The 25,852-nt window shown below is 42.0% G+C and overlaps 1 protein-coding gene across 3 annotated transcripts in view; it reads right to left on the bottom strand.

Annotated features, from left to right (window-relative positions):
• Nucleotides 1-25,852, bottom strand: part of rbfox3a (RNA binding fox-1 homolog 3a) — a 194,624-nt gene that overhangs the window by 76,724 nt on the left and 92,048 nt on the right. For all 3 annotated transcript variants that reach the window (XM_039616278.1, XM_039616279.1, XM_039616280.1), the window contains exon 3: nucleotides 11,717-11,863. In XM_039616278.1, coding sequence (XP_039472212.1) covers nucleotides 11,717-11,863 — 147 coding nt within the window. The remainder of the gene's footprint in view (nucleotides 1-11,716; nucleotides 11,864-25,852) is intronic.

The following is a 25,852-nucleotide window of genomic DNA, read 5'->3' as shown; positions in this document are numbered from 1 at the left end:
GTGATGTTGAAATTTCCACATTCTGACACTTCAAATGCTTCAGGAGCTGCCCGCTCAGCGCAGCATCAGCACCGCGGAAATACACGGATACATCCGTAGACTCGAGACAGAATTCCCAATGAGTTTTCGGGACTTTCAGGTGTATGAACCAATGTTTTCTTTTCTGATCAAACCAGAAAGCTTTAATGAGCAGCTGGATTTGTCTCGCATTAACTGGCTGAACACAGAGGACATCGAAATGCAGCTGATTGAACTGAAAAGCTCGACTCTGTGGGGTCAAAGTTTGCAGAACTACAGACGCAGCTGGAATCCACAGCTGTGGTGTTCATGGAGCTGCATTTTCACCTGCTGGACATCACTGCCTGACAAGTTTAACTGTCTTCAGAACATTGCAGAGGCCTTATTGACAGCATTTGGCTCTACATATCTGTGTGAGCAGATTTTCTCTCACACAGTGTCCTCAGGTAGCCGTCTGAACGCTGGAGACTCGGAGACCTGTGTCTCTGAGTGGGAGACCAGAGATCACATTAACATGTGTGTCTCTGTATTAACAGACATGCCATATTGGCTGTTTATTTTTCTTATCATTGTTGTGAGGAGACCATAAATAGCATTTGCTTTTTCTGCTGTACAGTCCATTTGCTGTTATGGATAAAAAGAGTCTTTTTTGTTTCAAAATAGCTGATAACTATTCGCTGATAGCTGCCAACATCTGAGAACAAATATAATTCTGTAAAGTTGTTCTATATAGTGTGTAACTGTTCATATAGAGCGTTATTAAACTTATTGCTAATGCAGTCATATGGCACATTGACTTCTTGAGAAATTTTAGATGGCACTCATCATCAGAAAGGTCAAGATCAATTGGAGAAAAAGAGTCTAAAGAGTCTGAATGAATATCAATGGTACTGAAAGTAGCTGTAGATAATGTTACATCTGTGAGATGATTATGAGTTATTTTATGTCTAAAATTTTATTTGTGAAGAAGTTCATGAAGTCATTACTAGTTAACATTAAAGGGATGGTTGGCTCATCAGAGCTCTGACTTTTTGTCAGCCTGGCTACAGTGCTGAAGAGAAACCTGTGGTTGTTCTTATTTTCTTCAATCAGTGATGAATAGTAAGATGGTCTGTTTTTTCTCCAGGCTAAATGATGATCTTCCTTCTTTAGCAGAGTTATACCAGGGAGATAACTAATGGTTAAATGCAGAGTGCTGTATAAACACAGAGAGTGAAAAAATGTTGAGTGAAGTCAATTCTAGTTTTTGAAACTAGAAGAATGAAGTTTTAAGCCACTAGGCGTCATTTTTGAGATCCGGAAACTACATCTATATTTACAGACAATCAATCATATATCCAGTGTGTGTGTGCACATGTGTACATGCTTGCATATATTTGTGTTTTCCTGTGTGTAGGGATCTGTTCAATATGATCCTTCAGATCAAATCATCAAAATCAAGGCAAATAACTGCATTACTTTGCTCAGCTAAGCAGTCTCCATTAGTTCAAATTAGAGTTGTTTTGGAGGGAAGGCAGATGTGTTAAGCCCCAGGAAGCATGTAAATGTTCATGTAAATGAACACTTCTTTTATAAATACTATTTGAGAAAGCTGACTGTAATTATGCTATTAAAACAAAACAATAAGATATTTCTTACTGTATTTTTAAGATGATACAAAGTTTTTTTTTTAATATTATTGTTTTGGTGAATTACTAAAGTAATCTGAGTGAAAAATTGTCCTATTTTTGTGGCATCTTTAGTTTGTGCAGTTTTGGATTTCTTTTTCTGCATTCAATAAATCATCCTTTAACCATCTTCATCTCTAAAGTAACCCTTTCTTGAGGTTTTTGTTGCTCAGAAATAAAACATGGCAAGATGGTAAATAATTCTAATTTTGAACATTTTTAAATTTACTTATAGATGCAGAATCTTTTCCAATAACAGAGTCAACATCATGTGAGTTTTGAAGCGATCTGGAGTAACATCAGTGTCTAATATTTTAAATACTACATCAAACAAAAAACAAAATTATGGTAATTTTTAGTCATTAGGGTCATTTTAGTGTCATGGTCCCTCTGTTCTCACTGTGGTGGCTCACTATTTTCTGTCCGTCTTGCTCCTCTTAGCAGTCTCTTTCTCCTCTATTGTATTGTGTTCATATACACACACACAGAAGTGGGGCCTTCCTCTGGGCCAGAAGTGCGCCTTGGTTCAGCAGTGGGGCCTTCCTCTGGTTCCCACCTTCTGCTTCCTTCTGTTTTGCTTTTTGCCATCACATGAAAAACTTTCCTGTTGATTCCTTGTTAGCTGATTGAGGAAACCCTGGCCAAAGAGCAGTCAGCTGTTTTTGTGTTCTCATGATTGAAGCTTTCAATTTGTGTGGATTTGTGGACTACCTGTTGTGTGGAAACCCAGGATGTTCACAAGTGTTAATCTTGTATTTGAACTGTGTTTGCAATGTAAATAAGTGCACTGAATTGTCTGACCTGTGGTCTTTGATACAAAATAAATACTTCACATCATGAGACGCAACAAATTCCATGTAATAACCAGAGGTCATGAGAATAAGTTAAGTAGTAATGCAATGTGAAGTGATAAACTATTAAAATTGGCATAGCGAATGAGATGGTAAGCTCATAAAATATGTTATTTTTTAGTTCAAAATGTACATCTTTATGGGTAGTAGCTCTTAATGGAAATAACCTTTTTCTCAGTTTGACTAAAACATATAACTTTATTTTTTCCACTGGCCAGAAGTACAATGATTATCCCCAACTGATCACGGCATGGCTGCCCCTCCATGACCATGGAACTGGACCATGGACCTGCCGGAGGTTTCTTCCTAACAAAAGGAAGTTTGTCCTTGCCAGACAATCATTTGATTACCTGGGTACTGCCTTTAGAATCTTTACATTTACCTTAAAATATAAAATTGTTGCAATTTGGTGCTATATAAATACAATGAAATGATGAACAGTACTGAAAGAAGCCAACATAACATTATAAACACTGACAGGTGAAATGAATAACACTGACTATGTCTTCATCATGGCACCTTAGTGTGTGGGATATATACAGGGATGAGGTAAAATTTTTGATGCATAGATGCAGGAAAAATGGTTAAATGTAAGGATGTGAGTGAGTTGAGCAATGTGGGGCCTTTGCTGTGAGTGGTGGAGGTTATGGGACAGGGGATTGTGTTGGGGAATTGGCAGGTAATAGGACTGTTTCATTATTTGTCAATGTGAAATTAAAAGCTTTTCAGACTGTTGGCTAGGTTTGATTTGTTGGTGGAGTGAGGGGCTTAGGCTTGTAGCTGATTAACCGCCTGAGCCCTTACCATGAGCTGAAAACTGGTGTTGTAGTTTCTGGGAGTACAGCTGTTAAACCTCTCTCACAACCTTGGTAAACCTGTACTTTCAAGTAAACTCACGCGAGGAATGAAAAGGATTAGAGTGAATGTAAAAAGACTCCAGATGAGAAAAGCAGTGTTGCTAAATAACACTCACATCATTACACCAGTCACTGGTAATATAAAAACGGACACCTGCATTTTTTTGTCTGCCTGGTGAGCTCCGTGTGGCGATGCTCTGAGTTGGAATCCTGCGAGTCTGGTATTGAGACACAGCACACTTACATAGTGGGCGTGTATTGTATGTTGCCGATGGGGTGAGGTTGGTGGTGCAGCTGCAGGGGAGGAGTGGAGCAGTGGGTTCAGGGCGTGGTGTCAAGGAAGGCAGGGTTTCGCAGGTGAAAGGGTGCCCCAGATCTGGTCTGGTGAACCGAGCAGTGCCAGGTGGCGTTTGTGTGGGTAAAGAAAGCTCTCTTTGGGGAACCTCTGCTCCAGACCCCTAACTTCTCCGTCCCTTGTATTCTGCAGAGTGACGCCACGAGCAGAGGGCTGGGGGCTGTTTGGTCCCAGCAGTTAAGGGGGGCTGACCACCCCAATGTGTACATTAGTCGGAAACTGTTGGAGCAGGAGGCCAGGTACAGCACCGTGGAAAAGAAGTGCCTGGCCATCCAGTGGGCGGTCGTCCTGGGCCACCCTTTCACCCTCTGTTCACATCATGCCCCACTGCAATAGCTCGACCACATGAAGGATGCTGATGCCTGGATCACACGGTGGGATCTGGCTTTACAGCCTTTTAAGTTCAGAGTGGTCCATAGGCTGGGGGATGGCTCCTGGGCCAGGTGGTGGGGTGTGTGGCAGGGTAAGGTTGGTGGTGCAGCTGCAGGGGAGGAGTGGAGCAGTGGGTTCAGAGCGTGGTGTCAGGGAAGGCAGGGTTTCACAGCTAGTGAGCATCTTCTAATCATGCCTTCTCTATTTCAGTAGCGGCCGGGTCAGAGTGGAGGGAGGAGCGGCTGCAGCAGAGAGCCGGACCTAGGAGCACTGCAAAGTGCCGAAGCAAAGAGTATCAATCATAGAAACAGTGTGAAGAAAATAAAAAACCTTAAACGAGATTCCTGAGTCGTGTCTGGTCCTTCAGGGTTACAGTGAACTTTTTGCGTCAGTGGCTGCTGGAAGTTGTTGCCTGTCAGGTCAAATCAGTTGAAAAGAGAGTACCAAACAAAAACTCTAGCCAATGTTCAGTCCATCGAAAACAAGACTGATGACCTCAGAGCCAGAAAAGAAAGCCAGAAAGAGCCAGAAGTTCCAGAGAGACATCGGGACTGCAACCTCCTCTGCTTCACCAAGACTTGGCTGAATCCAGCGATACTGGACCACGGCGTACAGCCGGTGGGGTTCTTTTTGGTTTACCACATGGACAGAACAACGGAGTCGGGGAAGAAAGGTGGTGGAGTGTGTTTGATGGTGAACAAAAGATGGTGCGACAGCGCGAACATTTCCCCACTCATACGCTCTTGCTCGCCAAATCTGGAACTTTTGATCATTAAATGTCGCCCTTTCTATCTCCCTCGGGAATTCACTGCAGTCATTGGCTGCACTGTTTATATTCCGCCTCACGTGGACTCGGACACTGCCTTATGTGAGCTACATGAGGCTCTCACAAAACAACAAGCACTTCACCAGGACGCTGTGCAAATTGTTATCGGAGATTTTAACAGAGTAAATCTCAAACGCACATTTTACAACCTTCACCAGCACATCACCTGCCCCACCAGGGGCAGTAGGACATTAGACCACTGCTACACTCCATTTAAGGACTGCTACAAGGCTCAGCTTCTGCCGCCATTTGGAAAATCGGATCACGCCGCCATCTTCCTTATGCCTGTTTACAAACAAAGGCTAAAGCAGCAAGCACCAATCAGGAGGGAGGTTGCACGCTGGATGGACCACTCAGTGACCGCACTGCAGGACGCACTGGATGACGCAGACTGGTCATGTTTCGGCGCAGCTCTAATGACATCAACATGTTTACAGAAGCAGTTGTGGGATTTATCTGGAAACTAGCGGATGACACAGTGGGAAGAACTATCATCCGAACGTTTCCCAACCTGAAGCCGAGGGTGGATAAAAACATCCGCGACGCTCTGAGATCGCACACCACTGCCTACAAAGAAGGGCTTGTCTCTGGTAATATGGACCCATACAAGGCTGCGTCTTACAATGTGTGCAGCACAGTCAGAAAGGCAAAGCAGAGCTGCAGGGAAAAACCAGAAGGGACTGCGGACAATAACGGACTATAAACAACCAGCTTCTTCAATGATGAATGCCGACGCTTCACTGGCTGATGAGCCTAACATGTTTTATGCTCGCTTCAACGCTGCAGCAATTCAAACAACAAACAGCAGAGAGTGGAGAGTTTCCGGTACCTGGGTGTCCACATCACTCAGGACCTGTCATGGTCGTGTCACATTTACACCCTGGTTAAGAAAGCCCGCCAGCGTCTCTTCTTCCTCAGAAGAATCAGAGACTTCCATCTGCCACTAAGGGTGCTTAAGAACCTTTACTCCTGCACCATCGACAACATCCTGACGGGAAACATCTGCACCTGGTTGGGGAACAGCACCAAGCAGGACAGACAAGATCTGGAAAGAGTGGTGCGCTCGGCCGAACGCATCATTTGATCAGAGCTTCCTGACCTGCTGTCCATCTACACCAAGCTGTAGTCAGTCTCGTGCCGTGTCTCCTGTACAGTACTGAATGCGTTCAGCTTGTCAAATTTACATAAATCTTCGATCGCTAGCAGTGTGACTCTGAAGTGCTGTACTGTATGTTTGTAAATTTTCTCCCCAACAAACACAACAATGTTGATGAAACGTTTTGCACCATCACAGGCACCTGTGGTAGCACCCAAAAGCCAGAGGAAGATTCTAACCATCGCACAGGAAGTTGGACTTCTGGATATGCTAAAAGAAGGTAGAAGTTACTGTATTTTTTGGATTATAATATAATACTGGACTTATTTTTCTACAAAGGTTTGAACTTTGTGTTTAAACAAGAGAGAAAAGTGTGAAAATGTTCATGCCTGTCTGAGAAAAGTGTATAAAGTGTATAGTGACGGGTTTTACAGCCTTAAAACATATATAATAATTGTAAAAAATAAAGTTGGCTACTTCACGGATTTCACCTATCGTGTTTTATTTTTAGAACGTAAATCCCGTGATAAATGAGGGACCGCTGTACAAAGTTTTTTGTTAACATGAATGTTCAAGATGTTCAATAAACATGTTAAGTGCCTATATTTTCCCTTTTTTCCCTGAGTCTGTTTGCTCCTGCAAAATGAAATCCATATATAATATAATATAGAATAAAAATGATATTTAATCGAGATTAATCAAAAATAATCTGAATGAATCTGATTAAACATTTTAATTGTTTGACAGCACTAATATATATTATATATTAGTGTACACTTACCTATTACTATATAGGTTTTTTAAAAAGTTGTATTTCACAGGAGAGAACCTGTGTTAAAATATTGAACAAAACTATTCAAATTCTCTTTGAATTTAAGCATTTAACATTCTTTGTGTTTATTCTGCATTTACTTCATTATATTGCATAAATGTCAGTTACAAGCTCAGATATAAAGCTGAAAAAATTTAATTGCAACCAGGCTATTGATCAAGTAATTGCAATTAATCTCAATTAATTATAGAAAAGTGTGAGATTAATTAGTTCATTTTTCTTTAAATCTATTGACAGCACTACTTTTAATTTTTCTTAGTTTCCTGTTTTTAAAATCCATTCATGGTTGAGAACCCTCCACTGTGGCTGAATTATTATAATTCTGCCAAAAAGGATGAAAATTCCTCATCAGAGAAGGACTCATTTATCATAAATGCTTGTTTGTAGCATTTATGATCACTGGCAGCAAGTTATTATGTTTAGGGGCCAATGACTTTTTCACACATGGTCAGGTTAGTTTGGATAAATCTTTTAACCGTTTAAAAACTGCATTTTGTATTCACTCAGGTTATCTTTGATATTAAAATTTGTTGATGAAATGCGTAAAAGTTAAAAATATGCAACAAGCTAAGAACTCAGGAAGGAGGCAAATACATTTCACAGCACTATAACTGTATACAGTCCTATTCTCTGAGCCATCTTCATCAGATCTTTGTTCTATGTTCCTTTTTTGGACTTGTGCATAACAAGTCCAAAGAACATCTTCTCAGTGTTTGGGTTCTCTCTGCACAACCCAGTTAACCCCAACCTTGCAGATGTTTTATTTTCCTTGGCATTACTCTGAACTCTGAAATATTGTGAACAGCATCAGTGGAAACTAATTTAGCAAACTTTTTATCTGTAAGCCCCCAAAATATGTTATGCTAAGAACATCCTGCGTATGGCACCATAAATGTAACATATCTGATGAGTCAAGTCTCTGTAGTAAACAGAGAAATGGTGTATATCAGTGCCCCCCTTCTTTCTAATCACTCTAATTGTCTTAATCAACATAAACACACTCTCTCCACTGTTAGGCCCAGCAATAGTAAAGCCCAGGCTTTCTAACTACCCACTCAGAGCAAATGACTCCATTGCTACACTGATATGTTGATGGGAATTAGCAGATTTGTGGATTATAATCACACCACGTTTCCTCAGAGACAGAGCCAGTTAGAGAGGAGCTTTATGGAATAATTGGATAGGCAAATGAGAGTGTAGCCATGAACAAGAGACATTAAAAAGAATTCCCTTGCTGGGAGCTCTGTGCTACCTGGATGTTGAAAGCCTTCAGAACAGGTGATTAGACAGGAGTAGATGTCATTAAAACTCCATTAGCACAAAACCCAGCCCCCAGTGTTCACTGCAATCGCAGACACACACTGGTGAGGCAGATCATAAGTGTTTGTGTGCATAAAAAGCCTGTGTGCGTCTGCTGAGTATCTAATGACTCATTTAGGACCCCTATCCCTGGGAAATGTGACAGTAAGGACCCTCTTGCGGCTGGCTCACTAAGTGCCTGCTTATTAATTAAACACAGCTGAGGCTCAGGGGATAGCAGCAATGCTGCATCAGCTTGTCAAGTTTCATTCTACATGTGGGTAAATGAACAGTATCCTCCTGCAAGTGCTGCACGGCCTGTATGCTTTTTCGTTCCATGCATCTGAAATTATGACAACGTCTTGGATGCCCAATAACAACAGATACTGAGATGTGGTACATACAGGATGGCCTCCTTCTAATAGGTGCATACGTAAATGTTTGTAGTAAGTTTTGAGTGCAGGAAATCAATAGAGGTGTAGTCCTGGAAAACAGATTTCACTCACATCTTGAGAATGAGAGAACTGAAAAAGCAAAGTGGCGCTGTGAATGCCAATTATCATTCTAACATTAAAAAAAACCTCTTCCCCAGCCTGGTAATTTCCCTCCAATGTGTTTTTCTAATTATGAATTAAACTCAAATAAGCCAGGGTAATGAACCCAGTTTATCCTTTTCTAAAACCATAGTTTTCTCTCCTTGACTGTGACTATATTGCTGAGACTGTACACGACAACCACAATTGACCTCTTCTACGGTGAGAGTCAAAAGGTATTTGAAGGCGTATTGTTCTTATTATTGTGTTATTCACATATGCAGAGATTCGGCTTGTGTCTGTCTCACCTCTGTTTGAACTCGTTTATAAGCCTCTGTGTAATGTTCTCGTATGACTTTCCTCTAACAGGTTTTACACAGATGCAATATCAATTGGTGTAATGCTCCAACTATCGTATTTGTTTGCATTTTGGTGTTAGACTGGAAGACCGTAATGAAAGACTGAACCAGTTGTTTGTGATTCTCATTAAAGTGAATGGAGGAACCCACTGAAGTGAAACCTGAGTTACTCCTACTGCAGTGACACAGCTTTATAACCAACAAACCCTGAAGCTAAAACATTGACACTAAAAATAAAAAAATGGTGTGACCATGTGTAAGAGAGTCTGTTTTCAGTGCGGGGATGGTTCCCTGACAACTCATTACATCCTTAATGCAGAAAACATCATTCATCAAAACAGACATTCTGAAGTAACAACACAAGTTATTTGGAAATTGTATTTCTGCATTACTGACAATGTTTCCATTTCAAAAAGACAAAAAAAGAGTAAAATTAGCTGAAATGATCTCATCTAGATGGAATTTTAGAAACTGTGTTTATAATTTTAAAGATTCAAGGGCTGAATGCATCTATAAATCTAGATTTCACCAAAGTCTGACTCCACTTGACAATTTATGAATCATCTGCAATTTTGTGCACATAGTTGTTAAGATATACGGTTACATTAGTACCAGAAGGTGCACCACACTTTCTCATTGTACATCATTTTAACCAACATGGCTATAAAAATGACCTAAAAACCCCCAAAACAAATACATCAAATGTATGCACAGACATTACTTTGTAGTACCCCCCCACCCCGTAAGATTAACTGTACCTGCTTGCCTTTCTTTCTTTTTAGTATGTACCTTCCCAGTACTTGTATAAAATTGTATGTCATGCACTTTGCATTATGTTTTGTAGAAGAGAATTTTTCAGCAAAACCTGCTTGTAGAAGAAGAAGGCACTTGGAAACAGACTCCTGACTCCACTTGCTGGCTGTCCTTCCTGTCCTGCTCTTACCAAGGCTGGATGACCTCTGAGCATCACTGATTGTAGTGGGAACTAACAAATTGTCTGTCTCTTCTAATCCCCCTCTTTGGCTTCCACATCCCGTGTTTCTTTCTTTCTCACAATTCCTTCTTTGCCTCTATCAGATGCTGTCGCTACTTAATTATGTTGAAGTGTTTAGTGCCTTGGAGACCTCACTAAGTGACTGGAGACAGTTGGGAGAAAGTTCACAGTGCCACTTCTTTTCAAGATTACACTCTTTTAGATGCACACACGCAGACAAAATGAAGCCGTCACACTTTATACACCTAATGAGGATAAATTCCCTAGTTGAGGAATCCCATTATTTATATCAACTGATGGACCCTTTCATCAACTCTTCATCAGCCCACAAAAGGTTTGTACATGACGAGGCCTGTGGGCTGGCGTCCTTCCTCCTAAACCAAAGTACCGACTTTGAGCAGATATTAAACTCCACCAGAGAAATGGGGAAGTTAGTAGGTGTGTCAGAGAGGGGAAATCAAATGATACAGATGTGGACAAAATTGTTGGTACCCTTCGGTCAATAAAAGAAAAACTCACAATGGTCACAGAAATAACTTTAATCTGACAAAAGTAATAATAAAAAATGTTGTCACCAAAACAACACAGTGACTACCTGGAGCCCTATATACAGGCCCACTGACTGATTACAAGATTGTAGACACCTGTGATGGTAATTAATCAACACACCGTAAATTAACATGTCCCTTTGGTCACATTATTTTCAGTCTTTTCTAGGGGTACTATCATTTTTGTCCAGGCCTGTTCCATGCATTTATTTTTTATATAATTCTGTTGAAGCATGGTTAAAAAGCAAAGTGCGACTTTCATTGGTTAACATTCATAGAATTTTTATTTATTTATACTTTTGTCAGATTACAGTTATTCCTGTGACCATTGTGAGTTTTTCGTTCATTGACAGAAGGGTACCAAGAATTGTGTCCACATCTGTATTTAATGGTAATGGTGGATTTATGTCAGTAAATCTATAGTCTGTGAATTTAATTAGGTAGACTTGACTGTTAGTAAAAACCTCAGTTGTAATTCCATTGCTTGAGAGAACTTTGTATTTGGCACCAGAGGACATAAGAGAATATTTATTTTTATTGTTAAAGCCAGAACACCAGAGACATACCCAATGGACAACCATTATTACTGCTGCATGCTACAATTACTCGATAGCATGTTTCACTTCTCATAACTTCACTGTTTTATTTGAAAAAGGCACAGCTTTTGATGAGGCAGTCAGCATGATCTCATGCCACACTCAGATGACTCACAGTGAAATGTTGAGTTTATCCAAGGAGAACAAACATGAATAATTAATAATAGTGAACAATATTTTCTAAATGTGTCATGTGAACTGAGGGAAAATAGCAGGAAGGAAAGCTGAATACAAAGTGTGTATTTCAACCAAGACCTTAAAGTAGGGAGCCCCCTGGTGGACTATAGTAGATCTACAAACATAAAAGTGGATCGTCAGAATTTGCATAATAATGCATTGTAAATTTCATTGTAGGCTACTGTTAACTTTTGTTCTTTAATTATAGCTATACAAAAACAGACATATAGATTTATCTTTTCCTGACTGTATTTGCTGATGTTCTTGAAAAGCAGTGACTGCTTTTAAGTGCACAGGGGCACATAAATTATTGTGTGTCATTGTGTCTCATCTCACCCCAAACATTTGCCGGAGGTCAGGGTCCCGGAAGCGGAAAGGGATGTTAGAGACGTGTAACCTCTTGGGTTGCTGCTTCTCTAATGAATCGCTGGGCTGCAGGTGGAGCTGCTGCGAACCCTCGGTCTGTGCCACGTCCTCTGGATGCTGCAAGAAAACACACAACATTCCACAAATTAGCCACATTTGTGTACTAGTAAATATACTGCTATATAAACAAAATTAAATTAAATTAACTAAAATATGACTGATGTAAGAGGCAAGACTGCTAAACCTTTGTAGACTCAACAATCTGCATTAAAACAAACACATCCTGTCTAATATGCAGTGACAGCTTGAGATGCCCTGGGTTGAAGGAAGGTCTTTAAAATGACCTTTAAAAAGAATTTCAAAGGATTTCTTGACCTGTGAAAGGGTCAAACAAAACACAGTGTAAATTACAATAGTTTGTACAAAAGACAAAAGTGGAGATAATGTTTTGACTCTTTTTTTGATGTCAACCTTATAACAATGAAGTTAAGCAATTTGTATTAAAAAGTATATGGATGTATTTAACTCTTTATTTTGCTATATTCTTATTATGCTCCAAGTTATTGTGTTTCTCCGGATAAAAAATTGTAGAAATGTATTATGTCTAGTGATGGAGGAAATTCAGATGGGTAAATATGTGTGTATATAGATCTGCATCAGTTGAGCTGGAAAAGAAAATGGCTGTGTGGTGGAATTAAGGCACGACGGGTCCAAGGATCATAGTTTTGAGCCATCCATCCATCCATCCGTCTTCATCTGCTTTATCCGAGGCCGGGTCGCGGGGGCAGCAGCCTAAGCAGAGAAGCCCAGACCTCCCTCTCCCCAGCCACCTCCTCCAGCTTATCCGAGGAGAACACCAAGGCGATCCCAGGCCAGCCGAGAGATATAATCTCTCCAGCGTGTCCTGGGTCTGCCCCGGGGCCTCCTCCCGGTGGGACATGCCCGGAACACCTCACCCAGGAGGCGCCCAGGAAGCATCCTTGTCAGATGCCCGAACCACCTCAACTGGCTCCTTTCGATGTGGAGGAGCAGCGGCTCTACTCTGAGGCCCTGCCAGATGGCCGAACTTCTCACCCTATCTCTAAGGGAGAGGCCAGCCACCCTTCGGAGGAAGCTCATTTCTGCCGCTTGTATCCGCGATCTCGTTCTTTCGGTCACAGTTTTGAGCCATTTTATTTAAATCACATCACACCACAACACACACCAACCCCTGAGTCCCCGTGTTTTTAACTCGGTGGGCGTGATTAAGGATGCCGTGCAGGTGCATCCGCCCTCCCTGCACAGCACCGCAGACCACGCCCTACCACAGGCTGGCCGCCTTTTAGATTCTTATTATTTAGCTACATTAGAACAAGCAAGCAAAGTCAACACTGCTGATCTGTGTTCACACCTGGCTACATTGCACCAAACCAGTCCATAACACGATTTACAGAGGGGTGGCCACGGTCCAGTGACGACTGAGGTATATCATTGCACTACATTTGCACATCCTCCCATATCACATGCATGTTCAGTATATTAAAAAAACTCCAACAACTACAAATATCATTGCTAGCTATTTGTGTTATTTGTGTCTTCAGCAATCTCACTGACTATGACCTGATGTCCTCTGTTCAATTAACTAAGTTATTATAGACAAAACAAGAATCCTCAGTGAGGTGACAACAAGCCAGCTGAGATATTTTGCTTAACTTACACATGTTGTGGAGTTTGCATGTGAAGCGTATAAAGTATAAAGCACCTTGATGCAACTGTTGTTGTGATTTGGCACTATGTAAATAACTGAATTGAATTATGTAGTATTTTTCTACTGTTACTGAGCACTCAAACTGCATTTCCACCACAGAGGACAAGTTCCATATTATCTTGGTACAAGGAGGGTGAGACAACACCAGCTCTCTGTCAGTGTGTGTTAGTTTAGTTTAGATTTGGAGAGGAGCAGAGAGGAAAATGCAGTGTTATATTTGTAAAACAATAGGTCCAGACCACAAACAAGGTGCATTTCTGCAGGTCAGCAGGGCAAAAAAGTCACACACGAAAAATCCAGAGTGCCTGCACCACACTGAACAAGAGGTTGCTGCTAAAAAAATTAACTATATTAAACTGTATTAGACAGATTAACATTAATGTGGAAATGTATATTCAACTTAATGTAAAGAGCTGTTATCAGTTCAATAAGCAGAGATCATTAGAAGGAATTCAACATTCTTTCTAACAACAGCAGGAACCCCAGCCCCACCCCCAGCCCTGAGTAATATGGCGGAGATGGGGAGGAGGAGGAGGAGGAGGAGGAGACACAAAAGCATCTGTGATGGAGAATGTTAGATGAGCACATGGAGTAGAGAAGAAGATGATTGGACTAGACCAGTCATGTCACAATGAGCATGGGAAAGTGGAAGTAAGTTTTGATTAGCCAACAGACACTTGGGAAACAGATAGTGACCACAGATTATCCTTATTGAACCTACACATAAGCTTCATCCTAAATAACATTATCCTCACTTGAACTGTCTTTTCTCTTCCTAGGACTGTCTTTTTTTCCCCATGATGTATTTTTTCATATGAAAAATGTGGACATGGATGACATTTCCATAAGAAATTATAAACTTATCTCTGCTTTGGCGCCTCCAAACTGATAATATGCGGAGTTCAAAACTTGTAGTGTTATGGTTAAATTAGAAAGTTAGAAAAAAAAGATACATAAATAAAAAACAGAAATCACCCCATCTCACACAACAGTGAAGAAGTCTCTCAAACTGCTGACACATGGTGCATAAAGTAACTCGGGAGCATGAACTCTCTGAGTATCCATCCAGCTCACAAAGATGCAACAAAATCTCCAATGCAGACTGCATTCCAGCTGGCCGAGGAGTGCATCACCAGACCCGAATGAAGCTTCCCTGTCTTTCAGCAGAGAGCTGACCTCAGCAAGGGTTTCTGGTTTGGGTAGATGGTTACCTTCTTATGTGTGGTGACATCATTCATACCTTTGGAGATGTGGCAGTAGATGTATAGTCCTCCAGCTCCATCTCGCCCTCTGATGTCCTCAGAAGGTCTAGTCTGCCTAGCATAGCTCCATCAAAGTGTTGACACTGACTCTTTCAGTGAAAACTGGTATTTCTCCTAATCTAAGAGTATCCCTGCTGCAAGTGGTCAAGAGGTAAACAAGGCATCAGACGGTCAGGGTGGTAAAATAATTACTTCAATCATTTTATTGGTGAAAAACAGAAAAAATACAGAGATGTTCTTTTGTTTGTTTCTTTTGCAAATTGGGAAGCAGCAGCTGGTTAACGTGTAACACTCCAAAGATGCCCTCTTTGTCCAGTTTATAGATGGATCTGTTATTCATATTTTTAATAGGTAACATTGTAAATGGTTCTGGTAACTGGAAGCATCCTGCAGTTAGACTTCTCCTCTTGTGTTTTGTTTTCCTGGATTATAATTTCCTTTCAAATTCTTTTGGTGGGCAAAACACAAACAAGAATACAATGATTTGATGCGCACAATGAAAGAATTAAAAAGAAAGAGATGGAACAATGATGTCAGCTAAACCTGAGCGATCAATGAAACAATGAAAGAGAAGTGCTGAAGGTAGCAAAGAGAAAAGGAGATAGGGTGTGTGTGTGTGTGTGTGCGCGTGTGTGTGTGCGTGTGTGTTGGGTGGCATAAGAGATGGAAGAGTTTAAAGATGCATGAAGGCTTGGCCAAGTGCTGATTGAAGTGAGGGCAGAACATTATCTCTTTTGTGAGTGTGTCCTGGGCTCACAGAGCTAGCATTAACTTGGTAAGTTTATGGCAGTATTGTTCTATTGACTGCAGTGGCCACTGTGGTCAAACTCTCAATTTTACAGATGATCATCAATAAAGAGTGTTGGATATGTAGAGCACCCTTTGGTGATAATGTTTTGTTTGTCTATATGAAACAGAAGAAACAGGCTACTATTCGATACAAAGTGTATTAAAGTGTCATGGTCCCCGTGCCTGCTCGGCTGGCCCTGTGTGGCTACATGTGTTGTTTTTGTCTCTCTCCTCTCTCTTCTCTCTCTCTCTACTCGCTGCCTGGGCGGAGCTCATAGTGGGCTCCCACTCCTGGCCTTCACCACCTGTAGGCAATCACCTGTGGCTCCTCACCTTGTTTGCTCTCGCTACTTAAGGCAGTGACTGAGAGCATCTCGCCGCTGGACTATTGAGTAACGCTCGTCAGTGCTACTTTAGCCTCAGCCAGTTTTTGAGCTCTCTTCGTGAAAGTTTTCCATGTTAACTCTTGTTCTCTGTATACAGATTTCTCGTGCTTGGTTTGGAAATCTGGACACCTAAGCCTGTTTGTGAGTGCCGTAGTGAGAGTGGCATGTGTGAGGAAAGGACCTTTCCAAGCGCGCCGCCCTGCCCGAGTGGGGTGGAGTAAGAGAGGACACTTTTCCCGATTCTTCCCTGTACCCCTGGGAACCCTGGCCCCCTTCTCCTTCACCAGTGTATAGTGCACCAGGAGTGTGTAAATAAAACCTGTTTTCTGTGATTTCTAGTCCTCCCTGCTCCCTCGTGACATAAAGTGCTTTTTTCCCCCAGGTTTGTATTTATTGTTCATTTCAGTTCAGTTCAAATCAGTTTTATTTACATAGTGCCAAATCACAACAACAGTCGCCTCAAGGCACTTTAAATTTTAAGGTAAAAGCCCTACACTAATACAGAGAAAATGCCAACAATCAGGCTACTCTATATGAACAAGCTCTTGGCAACATTTGTGGGAAAAACTTCCTTTTAACAGGAAGAAACTTTGAGCAGACCAGGCTCAGGGAGGAACAGCTGTGACCGGTTGGGGATCAGGGGAGGGAGACAGGACAAAGGACTTGCTCTGCAAGAGAGCCAGAGATGATAATTAACTAATAATTAAATACAGAGTGATGTACAGACATATGATAGGAGAAAAATCTATAATTAGGTAAGACAGCTAGGTCAAGTGATGGCTTTTAACAGTTTAACTGTTTATGGGAGCAGTTAATGACTGACAAAGATCCTGATATTACAACAAGATAATTCTGGGATAACAATGAAATATGTCAAATATATGGATATTTTTTCCCCTGAAATTCAGCAACTGAATTTGAAGTCTGTACTGTTAAGAGTTATACATGGTAAACACAAACACTAATCCATTTGCCATAGAAATTAAACACTTAAGTTGGCTCATTGAATAATATCCTGTTAAATATCTTTAACTACACCTCACTTATGACTAAACTACACCCAGTAATGCAGCTGAACGTGACCACCTTCAGCAAACATGGATGATGGGTCAAAGAGTCTTAACAACCTCTTCAACATCTTTTTGGATCATGATCCTGCTTTGTGGGGAGCCATAGCCCTGCCCCCCAGGAAATGAAGCAGGCATGGAAGAGATCCAGGTCCCAGACAAGTTGGGGTCCCCCAGAGCGCGAGAGCCCAAGGAGGACCACCGAAGGGGCAGTCACACCACCCACCTGGGAAAACAGCTGAGGAGAGCCCCAGACGGGGGGTCACCTAGCAGCCACAGTGCAGAAGCTACAGGGGGCTGCAGCGACGTGCCCGCAGGCTCTGCCGGCAGCCAGCTGCGCCAGTGTGGAATGAGCCCCGGACCCAGAGGCCTGAGGTTCAAGGGGGGGCCTTCCCCCCAGAAGGGGCCCAACCAAGGCCCAAGCACCAGGCCCCACCAAGCAGCCACCAGGAGTGAGCCAGTACACACCTGAGCGCCCAGCCCTGGACACCAAGTGCCACAGTTGAGGGCATCAGCCACCGGCAGGGAGTGTGGTGGTGGGAGATAGGCCGCTACACCTGGGGGGGCCTGAGATGTTCCCAGAGAGGTGGAGTCTAAGACTGACCTGACACACTGACACAAACATGCATTCCCACCTCATGCACAGATATACATGTTTCCTGATAACATTTACATTTACAATAACTGATTACACAGCAGTGGAGAGTAGACTTTATCACAGTAGATGTCTTTCTGAAAGTGCTGTAACTAAGTTTAAGAATATAATCCACCCACTGTTATCATCTTCAATGCCCTGTACCAACATAGAGCAGAGCAGCTATCTGAACACTACTCCAACAGAGGTTGATCATCTTGTTAATAATGTTACCTCCTCACTACGTACGACTCTGGATACTGTAGCTCCTGTGAAAACTAAAGTCTCAAATCCGAAGTACCTGACTCCATGGTATAATTCTCAAACACGTAGCCTAAAGCAGATAACTCGTAAGCTGGAGAGGAAATGGCGTGTCACAAATTTAGAGGATCATCATTTAGCCTTGAGAAATAGTTTGCTGCTTTATAAGAAAGCCCTCCGCAAGCCAGAACATCTTACTATTCGTCACTGATTGAAGAAAATAAGAACAACCCCAGGTTTCTCTTCAGCACTGTAGCCAGGCTGACAAACAGTCAGAGCTCTACTGAGCCAACAATCCCTTTAACGTTAACTAGTAATGACTTCATGAACTTCTTCACAAATAAAATTCTTATCATTAGAGAAAAAATTACCAATAATCATCCCACAGATGTAATATTATCTACAGCTACTTTTAGTACCATCGATGTTAAGTTAGACTCTTTTTCTACAATTGATCTTTCTGAGTTAACTTCAATAATTACTTCCTCCAAACCATCAACGTGTCTTTTAGACCCCATTCCTACAAAACTGCTCAAAGAAGTCCTGCCATTAATTAATTCTTCGATCTTAAATATGATCAACCTATCTCTAATAATCGCCTATGTACCACAGGCCTTCAAGGTGGCTGTAGTTAAACCTTTACTTAAAAAGCCATCTCTAGACCCAGCTGTCTTAGCTAATTATAGGCCAATCTCCAACCTTCCTTTCATATCAAACATCCTTGAAAGAGTAGTTGTCAAACAGCTAACAGATCATCTGCAGAGGAATGGCTTATTTGAAGCGTTTCAGTCAGGTTTCAGAGCTCATCACAGCACAGAAACAGCTTTAGTGAAGGTTATAAATGATCTTCTTATGGCCTCTGACAGTGGACTCATCTCTGTGCTTGTCCTGCTAGACCTCAGTGCTGCGTTCGATACTGTTGACCATAATATCCTATTAGAGCGATTAGAACATGCTGTAGGTATTACAGGTACTGCACTGCAGTGGTTTGTATCATATCTATCTAATAGACTCCAATTTGTGCATGTAAATGGAGAGTCCTCTTCACACACTAAGGTCAATTATGGTGTTCCACAGGGTTCAGTGCTAGGACCAATTCTGTTTACATTATACATGCTTCCCTTAGGCAGCATCATTAGAAGACATAGCATAAATTTTCACTGCTATGCAGATGACACGCAGCTCTATCTGTCCATGAAGCCAGGTAACACACACCAATTAGTTAAACTGCAGGAATGTCTTAAAGACATAAAGACCTGGATGGCCGCTAACTTTCTGCTTCTTAATTCAGATCAAACTGAGGTTATTGTACTCGGCCCTGAAAATCTTAGAAATATGGTATCTAAGCAGATTCTTACTCTGGATGGCATTACCTTGGCCTCCAGTAATGCTGTGAGGAACCTTGGAGTCATTTTTGACCAGGACATGTCCTTCAACGCACATATTAAACAAATATGTAAGACTGCTTTCTTCCATTTGTGCAACATCTCTAAAATTAGAAATATCCTGTCTCAGAGTGATGCTGAAAAAACTAGTTCATGCATTTATTACTTCCAGGCTGGACTACTGTAATTCTTTATTATCAGGATGTCCTAAAAACTCGCTGAAAAGCCTTCAGTTAATCCAAAATGCTGCAGCAAGAGTCCTGACAGGGACTAGAAAGAGAGAGCATATTTCTCCTGTGTTGGCTTCCCTTCATTGGCTTCCTGTTAAATCCAGAATTGAATTCAAACTCCTGCTCCTCACATACAAGGTCTTAAATAATCAGGCCCCATCTTATCTTAATGACCTTGTAGTACCATATCACCCTATTAGAGCACTTCGCTCTCACACTGCAGGCCTACTTGTTGTTCCTAGAGTATTTAAAAGTAGAACGGGAGGCAGAGCCTTCAGTTTTCAGGCCCCTCTTCTGTGGAACCAGCTTCCAGTTTGGATTCGGGAGACAGACACTATCTCTACTTTCAAGATTAGGCTTCAAACTTTCCTTTTGCTAAAGCATATAGTTAGGGCTGGACCAGGTGACGCTGAATCCTCCCTTAGTTATGCTGCAATAGACGTAGGCTGCCGGGGATTCCCATGATGCATTGAGTTTTTCCTTTCCAGTCACCTTTCTCACTCACTATGTGCTAATAGACCTCTCTGCATTGAATCATATCTGTTATTAATCTTTGTCTCTCTTCCACAGCATGTCTTTATCCTGTTTTCCTTCTTTCACCCCAACTGGTCGCAGCAGATGGCCCCGCCCCTCCCTGAGCCTGGTTCTGCCGGAGGTTTCTTCCTGTTAAAAGGGAGTTTTTCCTTCCCACTGTCGCCAAAGTGCTTGCTCACAGGGGGTCATATGATTGTTGGGTTTTTCTCTGTATCTACAGGGTGGGCCATTTATATAGATACACCATAATAAAATGGGAATGGTTGGTGATATTAAAGTCCTGTTTGTGGCACATTAGTATATGTGAGGGGGTAAACTCCTCAAGATCGGTGGTGACCATGGTGGCCATTTAGAACTCGGCCATCTTGGATACAACTTTTGTTTTTTCAATAGGAAGAGGGCCATGTGACACATCAAACTTATTGGTAATGTCACAAGAAAAACAATGGTGTGCTTGGTTTCAACGTAACTTTATTCTTTCATGAGTTATTTACAAGTTTCTCTTTGTTCACAGCCATTGACATGTTGAAGAGGTTAACACGTGAGGAGCGGATCGAAATTCTGTTGATATCTGGTGAACGCAGTAACCGGGTCATTGCAGCAGATTTCAATGCAAGACACCCTACGAGACCACCCATCTCCCATGCTAAAGTTAGCAAACTGCTCGCTAAGTTTCGTGAAACTGGTTCAGTGTTGGATTTGCCAAAATGTGGACGCAAGAAAACTGTCACTAATCAAGAAACATCAGTGGTTGTCCTAGCTTCATTCAGCAAGAGCCCACAGCGTAGCACTCACCGCATGTCACTGGAAAGTGGCATGAGTCGAACACCCCTTCGGCGGATATTAGCTACTCACAAATGGCACCCTTACAAACTCCAGCTACTGCAGCATCTCAACGAGGATGACCCAGATCAGCGCACAGAATTTGCAGAATGGGCAAAACAAAAATTGGAACAGGACCCTCAGTTCACGCAGAAGATTTTGTTCAATGATGAGGCAAACTTTTATGTGAATGGTGAAGTTAACAAACAAAACCACCGCTATTGGTCTGACACTAACCCACATTGGATGGATCCCTCCAAGACTGCTGGAACAACAAAAGTGATGGTTTGGTGTGGTATATGGGGTACAACGATAGTGGGTCCATTCTTCATCAATGGAAACCTCAAGGCCACTGGATATTTGAAATTGCTACATGATGATGTGTTTCCCTCTTTATCCACTGAAGCTGGCACGTTCCCTGAGTTTTTCCAGCAAGATGGTGCACCTCCACATTATGGGTTCCAGGTCCGAGCATTCCTAGATGAACAGTTTCCTGGAAAGTGGATTGGTCATCGTGAGCCAGTTGAATGGCCCCCAAGGTCTCCCGATCTGACCCCCTTAGACTTTTATCTTTGGGGTCATCTGAAGGCAGTTGTCTATGGTGTGAAGATACGAGATGTGCAGCACCTGAAACTACGGTTACTGGATGCCTGTGCTGGCATTTCTCCTGCGGTGTTGCTATCACTGTGTGAAGAGTGGGAGAAGAGGGTTGCATTGACAATCCAACACAATGGGCAGCACATTGAACACATTTTATAAGTGGTCAGAAACTTGTAAATAACTCATGAAAGAATAAAGTTACGTTGAAACCAAGCACACCATTGTTTTTCTTGTGACATTACCAATAAGTTTGATGTGTCACATGGCCCTCTTCCTATTGAAAAAACAAAAGTTGTATCCAAGATGGCCGACTTCTAAATGGCCACCATGGTCACCACCCATCTTGAGAAGTTTGCCCCCTCACATATACTAATGTGCCACAAACAGGACTTTAATATCACCAACCATTCCCATTTTATTATGGTGTATCCATATAAATGGCCCACCCTGTATTATTGTACGATCTACTGTGCAATATAAAGCGCTATATTAATAAAATTGAATTGAATATACAAATATTCAGCACTCGCCCAACATGGAGACAAACAGAAATGGACACTGTACACACACTCCCCAAATATACTCTATTCCCCAGGACCAGGTACCCTCGCCCCCAGGGGGGCCATCAACCCCCAGACCCAGGAGATGTTGCCCTCTGCCCTGGGGTGGAGACAAGCAGACTGACCCTGGTCCTATAGCAGGAGGGAGGCCCCGCATCCCCCACCAGACGGCCAACTTCTCATCCTGGCCCCCGCCCCCGATGGCAAACAGAGAACAGAGGTGTGAAGACCCCATACTTCCCTCCGCCCGTTCATATGTGGTGGTTCTGCTGCGTGCTGTTCTAAAGTGCATTTAAAACACGGGAGGGCATGGTGCTTTCTGCCAGCAGCAGGTGTCAGCATGCCCCCTCCTGAGAACCCTTAATATCTACATGCATTTAAAATCGAGAGGTGGGTCCAGAGGTGAGCCCAGCCCCAATGCCCTATATGTATGTGTCATGAGAGTTTGAGTAATGTGGATGGCTAAGTCGAGGCACAGGTGGCCAGAAGGGGACAGAGGAGGAATGCCGACCCTGCACCTCAGTGACAACCCTGTACCTCAAGGTCCTGTATGTGTGGGGGTGTGATGCCCTTGGTGGATTCCAGGGAATGGGGCGCAGAGGGCCTGGGCCCATCCTGACCGGGGCCCACAGTAACAGCATCGCCAAGCCCCACAGAGCCCGGGGCGGCCCACCCGACCCTACCACAGAGGAAACTACAACCACGCCAAGATTCAATCAACTCCATACAACATAAGACAATAGACACCCACCTCTGCTAGAACTCTCCCCCACCTGCATAGTGAACCCCTGGAGAGCAAAGACCTCCTGCAAAGGATGTCACAACCTCCCTGCCAGCTGAAGAGGCCCCCAGTTCCATTGATGCACCAGAGCCTTGACCCAGTGTTTTGAGTTTCTTATGTTTTTGGTGACTATAATGTCTTATGTTAAAGACGTAATAGTCTTAAAAGTGCTGTCTCAGCATGTGATGGGATTTAAAACCATACTGAAACTCCTCATAAATGGTACTAGTGTGTAAAAAATGTTGGAACTTGCTTAGACACAACTTTTTCCAAAAAAGAAGTCAATAGACTTAACTCTTAAGGAGAGAAATGCACAAAAACAGATGGTAGTGAATTTTGCCAAAAGTGTGGAAATGGCTGCGATGAACATGTTTCAAAGAGGAGGAACATAGGATAGTGTATAAGAGTGGAGAGAGGTCCACACAGGTATTCTACATCTTATGCAGAAGGTCCAGTCTAAAAGAAATAGAAGACTGCATGGTGCAGGCAGAGGCAGCATCACATGACAGTCTGTAGGATGACTTTGGAAGTTAAGAAGAGGAAGTGAGTGAAGACATAGGCAAGGATGAAGTGGTTGCAACTGTACAAGGAACAATGTTGCATAGAGTTCAGGGAGCAATTGAGATCACCTCTGGGGTGGTAGGGGAGAGATGACTAAGAAAATGCAAGTTTAGTGCTGAGGGAAACTGCCTATAAACTGTTTGACAGAGGAAAGAGGACAAAGAGATGCTGAGGTACAAAGAGGATGCACAGGAAACAATTTAAAAGGAAATGAAGAAAGTAAGGAGGAGTACTGATAGGCAAAGGAAAAGTCTTACAGTTACTGGTATGTGAGGCTGAACACTAAGGAAGGACAAAAAGGCTTTTAATGATTGGCTTGACAAAAAGACCAAGCTCCAGGGGATGTGAAGGTCAGGGTGGTTAAGGAAGAAATGCTAAAGACACTAGATAGTGAAAAAATGACAAGAGTGAGTTGAGAAGACAGAACACATCCTTTGAGGAGCTGATGAATGAAGAAAATCAGATGGAGAGGAGAATGAATTGAGTTAGTGAATCAGGAAGTGTGGAAAGGTAGTTGGTCCAGATGACATACCTGTGGAGTTATGGAGATGTCTAGGAGAGAGGCAGTGGACTTTTTGACCAGATTGTTTAACACAATCTTGGAGAATGAGAGGATGCCTGAGTCTTTCAGAACCTTGTCACCTGGAATATGCCAATTCAAAAATAACAAGTGTGTACATTATCTGTTGTGTTTCAGTTAACATTTATATATTGTTTTTTCTACTCTGAGCAGTCAAAGTGCTTTTAACTACAAGCCTCATTCATCCAAACACACACTGATACTTGGGCTTTTTTGTATACCTAAACACCTCGTCTAACGTTCTCTCACAAAAGTAAAACAATCAGTGAAGAGCAGACTTCCATCTGTTATTTAAGGGGTTTAACAAAAATATTTCATTACATTTTTCAAAAATTTAAGTCATTTTAATACATCTTTGACAAAGGGGGAAGCAAAGGTTTGGTATGAGGTTGGTATTTCTATTTCTAACCTTCCTAGGACACTGACTGTATTTCTTCCCAGTCCTCCATCACTGTCCTTATATTAACACCATTTCTCACCATCCTCCAGGCTTAGCGGCCTGATAGCTTGCTTCTGTAACTAGAGGGAAGTGGTGGTGCATAACTATAGTGTGGACTTCTGTGTGTGTATGTTTGGAGGTCTGTGCTGAAATGCAGCTGAACTATGGCTTATAGAGACACCAGTCTATCTGTGTGTGTTTTTATGTGTGACTAGCTATTGCTTTTGCATGCATTTACTTTTACATATATTCACATATGCATTTACATATGTTGTGAAAACAGCAAAATAGTCATCTTTATGTTATCTTTATGTTTTATGTTGACTTTTTTCACAGCAGTTTTTAATCGCAAGCAGTGCTTGTTCAGTGAGATCCAAAAATAGATATCAGTTAAATCCAAAGTGACAGTCATCTCAAACTGCATACTGTCCAACAGCTTCTCTCACTGCTTGTTTGCCATATTCTTGAATTACTACCATCTTGTGGTCTCAGTTGGCTGGTGCCTCTAGTAGTGTGCTTGACTCTCCTCTTTATTCCACCAGAATTTGTAGGATAGAGCACATTTCATGTGGATGTTTGTTCTATTAACAAAAGCTTTCAGCAGCTTTTTCTGGCTTTGGTCTGTGACGGGAAACTAGTTGTGGACATTGTTGCTTTATAATTTTCATTAATAAAGATTAATCTTTTTAATGATTCTAACAGGTTGTTCCAACCAATTAAAGTAACAGAGCCTTGGGGCCTATATTCCTGGCCATGAACTCCACTGTATACCAAAGTATTCTAGAGCCATATGTGAAGCTGACAGCTAAAACTTTTTCCAAATTCAATCATGATCTAAAGAACAGCCGCAACTCTTCACGATGATAAAGAAAAGAAACAAAGGGTTGCTTCGGCCAAGTCCAGAAATCCTCCTGTTTGAATTCAGTGATATAAATGAGAGTGGACCAAAATCCCTCCACAACAATGTGACATCAAAAACATTTATTGCTATTACAAGCTATTGAACCATGGGGTGTACACCATACCGTTCTGTGAAAGCTTACTACAGACGTCTAAACCTTAAGCCCATTCTCGTGTACGTTGGTTATCAGCTTCACTTGGTTGTGTTGACTGTTGATGGTTAAATAATTGGCTAGCTGGCTTTGCCTTTAGGTTGACTCCATAGACAAAACCATTGCATCTTAACTAATTATTCCCTGTTCAGGAGATGCGACTGTCATTCACCTTTATATACAAACAATAATCCAGATCACCACTCCTGCCTAGAGTTCATAACTGTAGGTTTTTGCAGTGGTGCAGGTTGAAGTTCTGCCTCTAAGAGCACCACTGTGATGATGGATTACAGGGCAGAAGAACAATCCACGCTTCAAGTGTTGTGTTAACCAGAAATGAATGAAGTCTTATAAGTAAGCTGAAATTCATTGTGATATAAAAGACACTAATGCACAGGAATGTGTGAATACAGACT

This window comes from Oreochromis aureus, linkage group 8 (genome assembly GCF_013358895.1).
Source record: "Oreochromis aureus strain Israel breed Guangdong linkage group 8, ZZ_aureus, whole genome shotgun sequence".
In the NCBI taxonomy this organism is placed as follows: domain Eukaryota; kingdom Metazoa; phylum Chordata; class Actinopteri; order Cichliformes; family Cichlidae; genus Oreochromis; species Oreochromis aureus.
The sequence above is the reverse complement of the archived record's forward strand: the minus strand, read 5'-3'. Positions and strand labels throughout refer to the sequence as shown.